Source organism: Rhinichthys klamathensis, unplaced genomic scaffold (genome assembly GCF_029890125.1).
Source record: "Rhinichthys klamathensis goyatoka isolate OS25496 unplaced genomic scaffold, OSU_Roscu_1.1 h1tg000152l_1, whole genome shotgun sequence".
In the NCBI taxonomy this organism is placed as follows: Eukaryota; Metazoa; Chordata; class Actinopteri; order Cypriniformes; family Leuciscidae; genus Rhinichthys; species Rhinichthys klamathensis.
In genome coordinates this window covers 1,411,256-1,428,134 of record NW_026606687.1, presented here as the reverse complement: position 1 = coordinate 1,428,134, position 16,879 = coordinate 1,411,256, and the positions used below count along the sequence as shown (strand labels likewise).

At 38.4% G+C, this 16,879-nt stretch overlaps 2 protein-coding genes across 2 annotated transcripts; both read right to left on the bottom strand.

Annotated features, from left to right (window-relative positions):
- Positions 1-1,220: 1,220 nt before the first annotated feature.
- On the bottom strand, positions 1,221-4,859 carry gja9a (gap junction protein alpha 9a). Its single transcript, XM_056258524.1, has 2 exons — positions 4,394-4,859; positions 1,221-3,077 (listed from the first exon to the last, which is right to left on the bottom strand). Exon 2 carries the CDS (start codon positions 3,053-3,055, stop codon positions 1,559-1,561), a length of 1,497 nt encoding a protein of 498 aa, XP_056114499.1. The 5' UTR covers positions 3,056-3,077; positions 4,394-4,859; the 3' UTR covers positions 1,221-1,558.
- Positions 4,860-9,640: 4,781 nt separating this feature from the next.
- rhbdl2 (rhomboid, veinlet-like 2 (Drosophila)) lies at positions 9,641-16,517 on the bottom strand. The gene is made up of 8 exons (XM_056258528.1): positions 16,156-16,517; positions 15,517-15,739; positions 14,539-14,687; positions 12,301-12,413; positions 10,461-10,561; positions 10,306-10,366; positions 10,118-10,179; positions 9,641-9,908 (listed from the first exon to the last, which is right to left on the bottom strand). The coding sequence occupies exons 2-8, from the start codon at positions 15,733-15,735 to the stop codon at positions 9,726-9,728; spliced, it is 888 nt and encodes a 295-aa protein (XP_056114503.1). The 5' UTR covers positions 15,736-15,739; positions 16,156-16,517; the 3' UTR covers positions 9,641-9,725.
- Positions 16,518-16,879: the final 362 nt, after the last annotated feature.

The window sequence follows — 16,879 nt, the reverse complement described above, 5'->3', positions numbered from 1 at the left end:
AGTATTAAGTTAAGGTTCTTAGCTTTATCCTGTTGATAAATTAAAGATTAAATAATGCACAGTAGGCTATATATGTACATTTATATGATACAGTTTAGATATAATCTAAAATCTAATCATAGTAGAAATGTTCATGACACTTGCAATGAGTTAGCCTACTTCTTTCTAGCAAAAAATGTATTTGTTCATACCACGGGGCTGTTAAATGCTTGAATCTGATTGGTTTACAAACGGTCTAAAGTGGGCAATTACTTTCAGGGAAACCTGCTCCTAAAGTAGTTCCAGGCAGGTCTTGGCCTATACACGTCCATATCATGTTGTAAAATAATTTCAGTTATTTCAAAGGTCCTTATAGTCTACAACAGAGAAATAACCAAAACCAACACCGACACTGACCAAGCAAATAAATATAGCAAACAATTTAATAAATAACAAAATATTTCAATGTTTTTCTGTTTGTTTGTTTTTTACACAAAATTACGCTACAGAAACCACACGCTCTCTTTCTCCCGCACTCTCTCCCTCCCACTCAAACGCACAGTAGCCTACGGACACACATTCCCACAGAAACGTGTGGTTTGCGCTGCTCTGACGATTTTATCAGTAAAATAGTTTAGCAACTTAAAAGCTATATGACATTTTTCACTAGCGAGGTAATACCGGCACTGTTCTTGAAGCATATTAACTTACAGTTTCGCTATTAGACACTGCTGCTAAACACTGTTGAGAGACGCACACTCCACATACTGAGGTAATTCACATACATTTAATCTCAATCTCTCTCTCTCTCTCCCTCTCTCATTAATAATTAATTTGCTATAAATGGCTCAAGCCTCCATTACTAGCTCTAAAATTATACTTTTGGCTTGGGATGAGATACATTAGAAATTAGTCAGAGTAATGTCTTGAGTGTGCATTATTTTCGAATAATTAAACGTTCCGTCTGCAATTATTCCTTACTTATTCTGCTTTTTTAATCTCTTGAGATTTAGTTGATATCTAATTTAGAAATGCTATTTGTCCATATGCTTAGAAAAGACTGACTTTACAAATACATTTTCAATCTGGCTTGATTGCATTGTAAATCAGATCAGTTTATTTAGCTGTAATATGACATATGCAGATAGAACAGTGTTTTTTACAATATAATTTTTTTTGCAGATTATTACAGCTGTTCTAAATCAGCACTATGTTTTCAAATTGGGAGTCAAAATTACACCATTTTGACTTCTGATGCAGGAAGCACTTAAAAAGAGAAATGTCCAGATGAGAACAAGGCATACATAATCAAACGTACAATCCATTTCCTGTATTGTAGTCATACTATTGTTAATTAAGTGTTCTGTCTGTGTGTACTGCTGAATTGATATGTATAAAAGGAGAGTGTAAACAATCCATAAGGAGTGTTACCACTTTATAAAGTTGAATATAAAATTTCAGTCTGAGATTGCTTCCGTGCTAACGTCAAAGCTGTAGATGTTAACTTTACAGACACTCTGGTCAATTTCTATCAATTTATAACTACAAAAATTATATGGTTACCATCTGTGAGTTTTTCTCATATCTTTAAGTCTGTGGGAGCAGCTCGCCTGCTACTGGAACTGCTGGCCAATGAGGCGCGATGGCTTGGTGACGCTCGTGGACTATGCCGTGACTCAGAACTGGATTCTTCTATTGAATCAGGAGAGGTGGGCCTGCTCCGCTTGGAATCGGACCTGGACAAAGTACGTGCCCGCACAGCGGCGTAGGGACAGCGGGCTTTAGCGCCTTCCAGGGAATCCGAGTCTGAGCCATTGCCTTCTACAACCGTTGAGCAGTTCCATGGTGCGCTGGCCTTCCATGGCTTCTTTCCAACGCCAGATGATGAGTGAGAAGATTCTCTGGGGTGGCTCGATGAGTCTGGAGTCTTGGACTCTTGCCCTTTCTTGTGCGAAAGTGGCGGGTGGACAGAATCTTCCCCCTCTTCTTGCTTCGGCGGCGTGACGGAGTTGCAAGGTGGCGAGCGCGTGTCACTGCTGGTGTTGTTGGAATTGCTGTTGTGCTCTGTGGGACTGTGCTGCGAGTACTTTGGTGCATCAGAACCATTTTTAGCTGGCAAATCACCCTGAACGGGCAAGAAAGCAGAGGATGGGTTAATCAAAGGAGGGTAGACGGTTCCATCGGGTGGTCTCTCGAGCAGAAGGTTGTATCCGCTGGGTGCAGATGCAATGGTGGCCTTGCGGCCAGTTGAGGTGCCGATGCACGTCTGATGGACCACAGAATCTTTCTTCAGCTTGTTGGGATAGTAGCTGTCATCAGGATCGTCCCTCAGCTGTGGGTAGTAGTTCAAAATGACCTTTTTAAGCTTTTTGTAGCCCAGGTGCAGGATCTCCAGGATGTTGAGAAACAATGAGATGGCAGCTATGCATTGCATGAACACCATGAAGACGCTTTTCTCAGTGGGTCGAGATACAAAGCAATCCACCGAATTCGGGCAGGGCTCACGCTCACATTTGTACAGCGGATTTATTCGAAACCCATACAGAACATATTGTCCGGTCATGAAGCCCACCTCTACGGCAGAGCGGGTGACTATGTGAGCCACGTAGGTGCGCAGAAGGGACCCCCTCAACGGAGCTTTGTTCAGCTTCCCTTGGTCGATCTGCCGAAGCTCACGTTCTATTTTGCGTCGAACTTCCGCCAACTCCACATCCACGGCCTCAAGTTCACGTCTCAGTGTCATCTTTTTGCGCTGTCGCTCTTTCTCAAGGGCACGAAGGCGGTAGAGGGCATGGCCCATGTACACCAGTGAAGGTGAAGACACAAAAATGACCTGCAGCACCCAATAGCGGATAAGGGAAATGGGGAATGCTTTGTCATAGCACACGTTGCGGCATCCAGGCTGCTCGGTGTTGCAGATAAAGTCAGCCTGTTCATCATTCCACACATCCTCGGCCGCCACCCCAAGCACCAGCATGCGGAATATGAAGAGGATGGTCAGCCAGATCTTTCCCACCATAGTGGAGTGGATATGCACCTCTTCCAAAATCCCGCCAAGGAAGTTCCAGTCTCCCATTTTCACTCTGGCATTTTTGAGTCTGTTAGGAGAGGAAATAAGAAGCAAGAATCATGAAAATGGATCGTGAGTCGCATTTGAATAATGTAAAACACTGAATTTAAATTTTGTACCAAACTATTATTTGATTATCGCGCATATCAGTTTCATCCTTACTGACATTTTTATTTGAAACGAACAGAGCTAAGCTTTCCCAAACTTAGAACATCTCAGAGTTACCCTGTATATTAAATGCATAAACCATAAATAGGTGGACTTCTTTTTCAAAACTAGGAAGGAATAACATTAAAAAAAAAGAGACAAAAAATGAATGGCAAGATAAAGAAACTGATGCAAGATCATAAAGTCTCCATTGCAAGCATCGAAGCATCTCAGGTATTAGGTATAATTCAGACATAAACATTGAATCCGCCCAACAAAAGTCAGATTAATGGCAGATCAGTATAGCGTTTTCAATTACATATTCTTGTTTGGTTGCAAACTAAATATAATAATAATAATAATACATTTACCTTTTTTACAATATTTATACATGAATTTGATGTAAACAAATGAATTTGGTCCCAAACAACAAATAGGCAAATGCTAGACTAGAGTCAATGATTGGATCATTATTGCACTGACTGATTATTATGTTTCTGGCATGTTATATGTTTGGCAACAGTTTTTCTAATCCTAATTGGTGGAGTGTGTAGCTTTTCATTACTTAAACAACCATGTAAAAAGACACATCATAGCCATTTTCCAGGATGACAATGTCAAGATTCATCAGGCTCAAATTGTGAAAGAATGGTTGGTTAAGAGGGAGCATGAAGAATCATTTTCACACATGAAATTGGCACCTCTTGAGTCCAGACCATAAATTCATTGAAAGTCTTTGGGATGTGCTGGAGGAGACTTTACAGAGTGTTTGACTCTGGCATTGTCAATACAAGATCTTGGCCAACAATTGATGCACCTCTTGATGGAGATAACATCACAACAATTATTTCAATCAAGACGCGCATACATTTTTGGTCAAGATCATCTTGATCTAGATCTTTGGTCAAGATGTTTAATAAATGAAAAGCTACACACTCCATCAAATAGGGTTAGAACTAGAAGAACTGTCTCCAAACATGCCAATAACATGCACTGCAATAATGATCCAAACATTGCCTAACTTAGGCACCTATATTAGGTATAATTACAGCAAGCTTAACTAACCTCTCTAAATGACTTGCTAAATAATCAACAAAACATGCAGTGCTACTAAATGCAGTCAATCAGTGCATTACTCTGTGAAGCATCTTTTTGTTGAAAGTAAACATAGATAAATAAACTGAAGCACCGACATACCTTAAACAAATTGGGAGAAAATGAAGTAAATCTTCATTGTAAAAGCGACTCAAATGCTACTCCAACCTCTACACCTTGTTAAGTACAAAAAGCTACAGACTTATGCCATCCTGTTTATCGTTAAAGCTCTCGACTGAACACAAAACAAGCAGGTCTTCTTGCTGACAACTTATAGGCATGCAGGAGAAATCAATGCGCTACCCCATGTAATTTACCTTACAGCAGTATGGACAGAAGGCCGTTGCTTTAAATCCCCGCGGGTCATACAGGCGCGACGAGGCCACCAAAATATTTAAAAATCGGTGGTGCCCTGCACATCTGACGCAGCACATCACCTGAACTTTTGTGACCCCCAGTTTCCTCTCTGTTGGCACCGAAATAAGGTTTCCAAATGTGCAGGGGTCTGTTGGCAAGCGCACTGGTTCTGTATGTCAGTCCGTCAATAACCAGTACTCCACTATTAACATGAAGGGAGCACTGAATTGATTGTGTATGCCATGCGTAAATAAAACATTGTCGATTGATAAAGCCCCCTTCTGTATGAATTTAAAGCTCTTTTACACTTGGTGCCCGCTTCATGTTCTTGTGCACCCGCTCTTATTCAGTAGACAGTCTTGCATGTTTGATTGCTAGTTAACACCCATTAGAGAACAGTTTTTCAGCTGAATAGCACAAATAGAGCAATTGTGCAGAGCTAAAAGCACGAGCGCAACACTACTGGTGAATTTCCATGTTTTGTAAAGACAAATGAAGGCCTGTTGGTTCTTTTAACAACATAAAACCAAAACTAATGACTGACATTATGAGTGTAATGTTGAATAAAACTGCATTGAGTGTTGTTTATTGTTAGGGATCACAGCTTTACACAATGCTTCTAATGGCATTTGGCCACATGTTGGCACTACTTTTAGTAGTCAATACTTTAGGAAGCAATCAATCGGTCATGTCCGATTTCATACTCTGCTGGGTCCAGCCCAATGTAATTAAGTTGTCTCTGCTAGTTGTGGAGATATTTTATTCCATTTAAAAGAAATCAATGGTGCAACCCCATTACACTCACTAACTATGCTGTTGGTTGGTTTCATCTCCGGCCTGCTATTTAGGGGCATATCAGGCAAGCCCTATTTAACATAGTGAGCGAGTCTCTTTATTACATAATTTGATTCAGACTTGGCATGCTTTTAATGAATAACTGAATTAAATAGTTGAATATAGCCTTGGTATCTCAAAAAGAGAAGCACATCAGGTTAGATAGAATGCATTTCATGCTCCCTGATGATAAAAACAATCTTTCCAATTGCCTTCCCATATGATCATATTAATTAAAAAACATTGTATGCATTTAAACACCATCCTTTTTCCGGCCCAAATATAAATTGACATCTGTTGTTTAGCCATAAAGGTACAAAATCAAACATTATTGGAATTGTTACAATAATAAAATATATTACAAGCACTACTTGACTAGTCTGTTTTTGGAAGACAATTTCGTTTCGTTTTTTGAGCTTAATTAAATATTTATATTCTCTACATATACCGTTATACTGTACAGAGACATTGAGACAACAACTATTAATCTGATTCGTCGTGATACGTCAGTACGTCTGTCGTAGATGTGGTCAAAATAATCATAATCCATATATATGTGTGTGTGTGTGTGTGTGTGTGTGTGTGTACTGTTGTCATAAGATTGAAAGATGTTCTTATGTAAAATATATGATATTTTTCAGCATCATTACTGCAGTCGTCAGTGTCACATGATCCTTCAGAAATAATTTTAATATGCTGATTTGAATATGCTAATATGCTCAGGAGACATTTATTATTTTCAATATTGAAAACAATTGTGCTTAATATTTTTTTAGTATCATTTTGATGAGTATAAAGAATATTTATTTTTGAAATAAAAAATCTGTCACTTTTGATTTGTTTCATGCGTCTTCGTTGAATACAAGTATTCATTTCTTTCAAATAAAAAATCTTAATGACGCAACACTTTAGAAAGGCAGCGCAGATTATGTTCGTACATGTATTTCTACTACTAAAAATAGATTAGAACAAACTGTTTGCGGAAGGCAGGGGAATATCCCTGCTGGTGCCCGATCGGCATTTCTGTTAGTCAGGGCAAATAACTGAACTTTTGATGAACATTTAGTTGAAAACACAGCCCCAGACATGAGTCAATAGAGCTCTAAAAATAGCCCAGGATTAGATTAATACATATTCCAGGAATGAGTGTGTTGCACATTGATTTGATTCACAACCCAAATTCTGGTTTGTACTGGAAAGCTAGTCATAAATGTCCCTAATTGATGTAATTTGTCAACAGAGTGGAAAATCAGCCTCAAAGCAAACTCTTCACATCCTCAAATGCACTTTGAGGACTTACAGGTCACATCAGGTAAGATATTTTCAAAAACATGCATTGAAAATGGCAGATATTCAGTTTATTATAGCACAAGTGTGAGGACTAGAATAAGTATATAATAGGATCACTTAATGAAAGCCTGCTTGAACGATCAGTGAACTATTTTGTGCCATGTGGCTGGAGTTATTTGTTAAATTAAGAAGAACAGAATGAATAGGGGTCTGTATCAGTCCTTGTTTGCAGCAAACACACTGTATGAAGGACTTCAGTGAACACTGAAGTGCCATGAATATCATAGTAGCTCAGACAAATGAAAATTGATTTTTGTGAACTGAATATACCTGGAATGATCTGTTTAGACTGGCAAGAGCACTGTATCCATATTGGCTGGCAATCAATGATCTGTTTTGGAGAACCATCAGCTCATTAGAACTGAGGGGACAGAGGGACAGAGGACATTTGTTTTGGGATGCTTTCATGTGTGAACTCACTTTACCTTAAGCCAGGGGTTTTCAAATTGGGTGAATGTGAGCCTCCCCTGACAGTAGGTTAGGACAGCCGAGCCCCCCCCTTCCCCAAAATCCCACCCCCCGTAAATGCCATCTTTTGTGTGTTCCAGGCAATGATGAGTTTCAATAAAAACTGATAAAATGTAAATATTTTTTAATATTGTATTTGAAGACATTTTATTTCCACAACTTTTTTTTGCAACAGCAAATCATTTCCAACTTCATGCAGGCCTAATTGAGGCTACTTTTAAAATCACTGAACATCAGTAGGCCTAACCACAAGTCAACAAAACATGCTTAACATGTGTAATGCAATGAGTAGCAGTGCTTCGCCGATGTAATGGGGTTTGCCTGCCTTTGCTATACGTGACACGATAAGATGCTTCTGTCGCCTTGATGTTAATAGTGCCAAACAACTGTATTATGCTTTTTTGTGACTGCAAATCATCACGCTTCCTCTCAAAACACTCAACTGGCTTGTTCACTAAATTTGTGTGCCTAGTTTCAATGTGACGCTGAAGTTTGCATGGTCTCATGCTATCATTTGCTAGCACCTCCTTGCAGAACACACACTGCGGCAGAGGTGCAGCTGCGGACCCCAACTACTCAGGGTCATATTTCCTGTCTCCTCCCTTAATACTGACTTTTGTTGAATTGGGACAAGGAAACAATGCATTTTAAAGCTAATACACACACAGCGCAACGAGCCCAGGCCTGTGGTGAGAGAGTCTCACACACACACACACAATCTTTTTATGAATGAAGGCCAGTATCACTGATATTAATATAGCTACTGATGTCTCCATGAAAATGATTTCCCCAAAAAATGTTTTAAATTTTTTAGGCTTCAAAAAAATATAACAACTTTTAATTTAAGTTAACTTAAAACAATCCTCACTTAAACCCATAATAAATGTCATATTTACCTGTACCTTACCTGTCTAACAGGTATGAAATATATAGAAATTGAATAAGGTTATAAAACAGTACGCACTGCATAAATTATAAATAAAATATAGATTAATCCTTATTACAGCTACAAGCGTTCTTTAATGAAGAGAAGTGAGTAATTGTCTCTGTTTCATTTGTTCTTTGGTTAACTTTATGGACAGAGAGAATGAGTGCCGCTGTCACTTTAAGATCTGCCGCATCTCATTCTCTCACTACTCTTTACTTCTATTTAAGATTTTATTTAACTCATTTAAGACTGTTCTTGTGAGGATACTCGACAAAACAGACATTTTGGCATAAATGTGTGGGTTATTGTTCGTTCAAGCGCGAAAGAGAACTCGATACTGGCGCGCGTCTTTCTGTGCGTCCTGTGTGTGTGTGTGTGTGTGTGTGTGTGTGTGTGTGTCAAAAGGAATGCATTCACTGACAGCACGTTCTCTTTTGTCTTGTCGCGAATTAATGGTTTACAAGCATTTGCGTGAATAAGAGCGTGATCATATACAAAAATGTATCGCATGAGTAATTTAAAGGAATACTTTAAACCCTGCGATATTAATAGAGCTGCATACAGAGTTATTTTTTTCTTCGCGTGTCGCGCCTCCCCTGTGCCTCTTTGGCGCCCCCCAGGGGAGGCGCGCCTCACCTATTGAAAACCGCTGCCTTAAGCTATTCGGCATGGTACAACATTTACTCTACACACAAACCCCAGAATTAACCAGTACATAAAACAATTGCATGTAAAGGAAGTGAATACAATTAATGAACTTGTATGAATGTTCGTACATTTTATTTGTAAAACCACGCTTCCAACATAAACACTTGAAACAAAATATGATAATCATGAACATGTAACTGTAGATACATGTCATTAGCATTGAATTGACACAATTTCCATTGATTATAGGTCAATAACTTATGTAATACCACATTTAAACTACATTGTTGTGACCTCAGGTTGAGGTCTGTCCACATGCTGATCAGTGCTGCCCTCTACAGTAGTATAAGGACACTTCCAATATTCTGAGTCTAAGAAATTAGAAATATATATATATATATATATTTTTAAAGTAAATAAAAAAATAAAGTACAAGGCAAGTTTATTCTTTTTGACCACAAAAGCTCCTTTTTAGCTCCCTTCAAATCAATTAAATTGAGCTGTTTGTTTAGTCATCATCAGTTTGTAGGTCAGCATGTAGAGGGCTCAATAATTTTGTGAATACAAAATAAATGGTCTCACAAAAAAGGAATCAAAATGTAAATTTTAAACGTTTCTTTGTTCCTGAATAACTAAATTACTTGAGGTGTGTTTAAGCAAAACCAAAAAAAAGAATATTTGGATGTAAAAACTTTCTTAAAAATGACATTTATTTACTTTAGATTGTATGTAGTGTATTAGCATACAACCTTAAGAGTCTTTCTGACAGTTATATTGACCTGAGGCTTGCTTCTTTTAAAAAGCCATGATTGTCCATTGTGAACTGATGCATGACTTCAACCATCATCCTCACGCGGGTGCTGGGGACAGGAAAATGTTGAAAATGATAGCAAACAAGAAGAAGGCAATGTATCCCACAATGCACATCCAGAAGCGTGGGTCCTTGAGGAGTGCTTTATCGTAGTTGGTGAAAAAAACATAACCAATGGTCATGCCTGCTACACCACCACCAATATGGGCCACAAAAGAGACCTAACAAAAAAAAAGGAAAGTATGAAGGACCTTTCTAGTATATTATCATATAATGAAGTGTGAAAACTATATTCAGAGTGAATTCTTGTGGTAAGTCCTATTTATTAAGCTTGTAGTCTAAATCATTCTAGTTGAGTATTAGGTATTCTGGTTTAAATACCGGTTTCATTACCTGGTTTATGATTCTGCTATGGTCTTAAATGTCTTACCTTCATGGCAGTGTCATGGACAATGAACCTTCTGTAAATAGCAAATCCAACATCTGTTCCAACTGAGAAAAAAACAAAAAACATTTTCATGTCAATAGGTCCTAACAAAATGTTTGGTTTATCCAAACATTACTATTGGTATCTTTTTTGACATCTACTATTAGAGTGAAAAGTGAAAATGGACGCACCAATCAGAACAATTACCAGAATGCGAAACACTCCCACAAGTGGAATCATCTCCCTGAAATTCTATAGGAAAATTTTTTTTTTTATTTGGGTACTTGAGTATAGTATTTTCTATAAAAAGAAATATCCCATCAAATATTACTGGAAAGTTACTCACCACCACAGCATTCATGAAGTAACCTCCCATGAGGGCATAAACACCACCTGAAGCACCCACAAGAGCACTGAGAGGATCAAAGATGGAGCTGGCGAGAGAGCCTGAAAGAGGATCATACACAGACACACATTCCATGAGAATATGAAGAAGCAAAATTATAAAACAGTCAAATCTTAATATTTTTCAATTAAAACCATATCGTATCTAATCAGTATATTCTCATTAATGAGTCAATGTCCAAAAGTTTTGAATGTTACCATGTTCTCACTGTGCCATTACTTAATTTAACCCCTTTTTATCAATTAAAAAAAATGTAAAAGTTTTTAAGAACTACAGCAAAAACCAATGTGATGCAAGAAAAAAAATCAGTATTTTTGAGAAATTTTATTTGAATATATCAATTTATAAAAACATTAAAATTTAATTGATTTAATTAAATTAATTGAAAATGTAGACTATTTGGTCTATGAACCTTTGCTCTACAATCACATTAAGACCATCTGTTGTGTGTGTGTGTATATGCGGGCATGTTTATAAACAAAATGCAGCCCCTTTCCTGCGCTTACTACAACACACTTGTGTTGTGTGTGTATTGAAAGAGGCTAAATCTAACTAATAGATGTTCAAATAAATAAATAGCATAATTTCATGTGTATATCCAGTTCACTTTCGGAATAAAACAGACCTGAACACAAAAGGCGCAACAATTTATGGTTAACTGGTTATACTGTATCTCTTACATTTTTTGTTTAAAAAATAAATAAATAATTATGTGTATTTTGTCTTAAAGTTTCATCTTAAAGGTGCTCTATGTAACTTTTCTACTAAAATTAATCCTTTTTTTATTGCCTGTGTGTGAAGGGGTTGTAATCACACATTAAAATGATCCACTTGTCGAGTTTTGCTATTACCTCTGAAGGCCAGTATTCCTATTCCTATGTGAAGTCTCCGGGTCGGATTTACCGCGAAATCCAACGGATGTGACGTGCATGCGCGCTCCCGAGCCTCTCTCCTTATATACAGTCTATTGTAGAGGTCAGGGAGTTACGTCCGGTTAAAGGCGCACGTTTTTCGGCTTATATCTCAGTCAATCTTTGATCAATATTCCCAAGACTCTAATCGTTCGTAGTGCTGGACGGGGCCTTTCGAACGAGCCCACCCCCAAGGTCCAACTCGCCCGGCTGCCCGAGTAATAGCCGTTCGAAATCGGGGGTCCCAGCGAACGGCGATCCGGTAGGGGGCATCCCCGAGGCCCGCCACTCTAGCGTTCGGGCAAGGGTTCCCCTGGGACCTCCTCCCCGAATTTGAGCTCTCTGGGTCTTTGCGTTCCAGAGATACGAGCGATTTTCTTCTGAGATCGTGACGTCACCGGCGTCTGCAATTTTGCAGCGCGCCCGATGGTTTTCTGCTAATATCTCCGCGAAAACACCACCACAAACTATGGAACTTATATGGTTCTTTTCAGCTCGACTAGATGGTCCCAACGAGCTCGGTGCTCGCCGAATCCGTCAAGTATTCGCCGAGATATTTGCATAATAGACGGTATTGTCTATGAGTTCGAGCACGAGCGCTCTTGTAAAATTTGGTTGCAATCTGAAACATCACCACTAGAGGCCGCTAAAAGTTACGTAGAGCACCTTTAATAATAAAAAACTATGATTTCTTTTTTTTTTAAATGCAATAGTATTTGAAACAATATGCATTTAAAGAATAAACGTTGTTACTTTAGAGTTGTCACATAACTTGCAGTAACTGCAGTGCAATATTTGTTTGGATTGCAAACAATGTGAGATATTGCATACTGTATCCCAGTAAGAACTACTGAAATACATAAACCTACCTGCAAGGACCCCAGCCATATAGACCATGCCTACTTCAAAGCCCTTATGCACCAGCTCCAGGGGAATGCCAAGAAGAAGCTGCATTAACAGGTTTCCCAAGATATGCTCCACCCTAATTGAAGAAAAATCAAAGGTAGGGTAAGGTGAAAAAATTCATTAAAGGTAGGGTAGGCAATTTCAGAGAGTTTAGCAATAGCAAGCTATCTTTGAAAGCATAAGATCCCACCCTCCCTTTAGAGCGCTGTCCAAAGCCACGCCTCCTCCAAAACACATGAAAGCTCAAAGCCAGAGCAGAGTCTGCAAACCATCACGAGACACGGCGTTAAATTACCTTATGTTTCAAAGCACATAACTTTACCATAATAATGAATGTAAACAACTTAAAGAGCCCTGACTTGTACCACCTGACTGCCGCAGATTCACTTCAACATTGGTAGTGTTGACATAGAAACGCAAAATTCCGAGGACGGAAGTAGAACATCACAGGTTGCCATATTTTAATTACGGTAATCACATGGTGTGAACGCAGCATAAGCTCGTTGTTTTGGTTCAGGAGAAATTGTAAAAGGTGGTTGCTGTTTGTTTACGGCGCTCGGTGACTGTCTGTTTACAACTCTGCATAGCCTTTGTTTTAAAAAGTGGGTGGGACAGGTGTGTGTGTGTGTGTGTGTGTGTGTGTGTGTGTGTGTGTGTGTGTGTGTGTGTGTGTGTGTGTGTGTGTGTGTGTGTGTGTGTGTGTGTGTGTGTGTGTGTGTGTGTGTGTGTGTGTATATGTGTGTCTGAATGCTAAATCAGATAAATGTACAATAACAATTTTAGGAAAAAATAACATTACGATGTCTAGAAGTCAATTTCAATAGTAACGTTACATTGGGTTTAATTTGTCTTTTAATGAGATCTACTAATACATATTGTTGGCTTTTGCCAAGCGTGTCAGAGGTTACGGGTTCTAATCTGCACTCGTATCGTTTTTTTTTTTCTCATCAAAACCGAATATGTTCATCAGTGGTTAGTAGGGACATGTTTGTGTGCATTTTGTTTTGTGATTTCACTGGAATGGATAGAGAGTCTCCGCAACGGCATAAAGCGATAGATTGAAGCGCGCGTCTGAGTGAAGACTGTATCCGCGCCACTGATCGCAGCAGCAACGAGCGCTCAGCACCATAAACACATTTTAGCTCTAAATCGTCTCTTATTTAATAACAAACTAAATTAATGCTCTGCTAGTTAACTGGAGATATTTTATCTAGTTGTATTACGTACATTCGTGTCTCGAAATGTTTCAAAAAGTGGTGGGGACAATATCGACCCTGATAAAAAGTGGTGGGGACATGTCCCATCTGTTCCACCCGCAAATTACGCCTATGCGTTACAGAAAGCGCTGATGATGTGTGATGTCTGCACAAGCAGGGTGCGCGGATGTATGGAAATACACATGTTGATGAGCAGGTAGGACATCCTATATTTCATTCGGACCAAATGCAATGATTGGACAAACATTTTGTGGTTCTGAGACTTCCACAGAAGATACGCCTATATGTAAATCTATTATTGATTGTCATCAGGATGTGAAGAGAGTTTCAACCAGTATAACAAAAAGTGTTTATGAATAAGATTGCCTACCCTACCTTTAAATACCAATAATGTAAAGATAAAGAAAGATAAAATGTTATTAAATGAAAACAACATCGAAACTTTTCTAAAGACAGTCAGTTCCCTTCAGAAATACACTCATATAAAAACACCCGCACCGCGTTTTGACTTTAAAACGTGCAGTGCTCATGTTTATTCAACGATGTCAAAGCCGACCACAAAAAAACTTTCCAAAAGGCTCTGTTGATATTGTGAACCAATGTATGGGAAACAATATAATTTGACAGCTATCAATTATAGTTTAAACTATCCATCTTTACCGTCACGCTTAGTAACACATATGTGCCTTCACCACAGTGCAACAGTGAAAAGACCCTCTCAAACAGTGTCGCGCCGCAACGCCTTCTGATCGTTGTTAAAGCGACATACACCAGTATTGCGGTATATTAAAAATTCATATCATAACAAAAATAAAAAACGGTATTCGGTATGAACCGATATACCGCCCAGCACAGTGGAACAGGAGTTTAATAAACGTCACTAAAATTTACTTTTATTATTTCATTCATTCAGGATGACAAGGGGCTAAATAAATAGTTTTCATTGTAATTTTAAAATGAAGAAAAGGAGCCAAATCCCCTTACCCGGCATGTACAAACATGTAGGAGAGAAACCGCCATGCTTCCTCGCGTTGTTCGGGCTTATAGGTAAGAGGACTCTCCCAGATCCCTGTACCCAGGGTGATCCACTGCTTCTGAGGCTTCCATACCGCATAGTAGATAAACACTCCTAACTGTCAAAGATTGAAAAGAGTTTTGAGAGACAAGACCTAAAGTCTTCATTATGCCAATAACTGTATGCCAGTTGCCATAAAGCACTGTCAAAAACATGAACCCGTGTGTCAATGTCTCAAAAGGCCTTCATTTCTAGGAAAGAGAGTTTAGCAGTATTTAACTCATATTTAGGGACATAATTTTAGTAAAAAAATTATAGTAGTAGAGTATAGTAAGTAAAAAAAAAAAAAAAGACAGTTTTTAGTAAAAATTGTTATATAAAAAAAATGACTCACTAATGGAAGGTCTCCATTTTATTCATTTCCAAGACACTTATTTTCAGTGACTAGGTCTATTTTAAGGAATGTCCACGTTGGAAACAAGGATGAATCTGGCTTTTCAAACACTTTGGCTAAGACTTGCCATACAGGAATGGAAAGGTGGAAGGCGAAGCTCAAAAGGATCTCAGTTCTTTCATAGTGACACGTCCCAACTAAAACATTCACAAATGAATGGAAATGTACTGGTTGCTGCAGGTTTTTATAAAGAATGAAAATTTATACTAATGTTAATTAATTTATTAAACCAGTCTTAACTGTTTTCTGGTCTTTGTATTTGCAGTATCTGGTCACATAGGCTAGTCTGTTGGCTGGTGGTTTTAGAAGGGTTTTTAGCTGATTGGCCAATAGATCAGATAAACCATGCAGCTAAAGACCATCTTAAACAAGCAAACTTTAACTGGTTCAAGTGAGCAAGTAGAAACAGTTCAATTTATCAGATAGCCAGAAAGATCAAATTCCAGTGGTGCAAAGGTTGATGTTTCGCTAAAAAAACAACATTTGATTGTACCTCCGCTAAGCTGATGAGGATGATGAAGATTGGTGGCGGACAGCAGTTCGCTCGTTCCAAATACGTCTCCCGTAACTCCGCGGGAAGCATCCATTTAGAAACATTCGAATGTATCTTTTCTACCCTGCGACGACTCCTCTTCGGATTTGCTCGATTATCACCTTCTTCATCCCTCTGCACGGGAAAAGTGTCTTGCTCTTCTATGTCATTATCGCCCATTTCTCTTAAAAATGCAAATCAGAAAGGTCGTTTTTTGGATTAGCCTAATTGACAACGAACCAATAAATTGAAGTTTTTAATTATTTCATTAGGTTATCAGAAACGTGTTTTAGTAGGCTATCTTTGCAATTGCAGCAAAGCAAATTTAAAAGAAATCTAAAATGTATTATCAAAGCTATTTAGATTACAGCTGCACATGCTTTTTCAAACTCTCTTCCGGAGTTATTGGCTCTTCCTGCATAAACAAACTCATCCTGTATGGAATTATTTAAGAGGTGGGCTAGCCTTCTCATTTTAGAAACAACTTTATGAGAGAAAAAAAAATCTCTTGTGAGAGTGATTCATACATTGGGTGCTTTTTATAAGTGCTGTTTATGCCCAAAACTATTTTGAATAGATAATTTGCAAACATTAACTTACCCTTTCTTCTGATCCACCACCTCTCACGCGAGTAGCCTAGGCTACAAGAGATTTCTATAAGAGCGCGCCGACCAGAGCTCATTAATGTCGTTGGTTATTTGAAATTATGATAACAAAGTAATAAAGTCTGTTTTAAAAATTGTAAGATAAACAAAAATAGTTGTGAGACCACCACGGACTACTACAAGACGCTCTCCCTGGACGATAATTACAGGCTTCATCCAGCTTTTCCGGTTCCAGTCTTCCTTCCTCTTGTTCCTAACTAAAGGGTCTGCATTGCAGGATCGTTTTGCTTACTTTTGTTGAGCAAAAAAACAACCTCTGACCCGTCAAAGTATAGTAGACTCTTTACCTGAGCTTCCGCAAACCGCCACACCTGAAGTCACGTGATGCAATTCATTGAACATTTCGTCCAAATGAAAATACACGCAAAAACAAAACAAAAAAAACCTCGATATATTCTAAACACTGACAATTAACCAACCATAAATAGACAACATTTTTGAAAATACATAAAACTCATTCAAAGAGAATGGTAGCATCCTTCACGAGCACTAGATGTCGCCATTTCCAGTACAATCTACATTCAGGTTTCTTAGAGATAAATCAGACAAATAAAAATTCTGCTCATACTGGTTTTAAAACCTAACTGTTGTGCTGTGGAAATCATGTTACGTTTTTTCAAGAATCTTTCATGTATAGTTCAACTGAAAAGCATTAATTT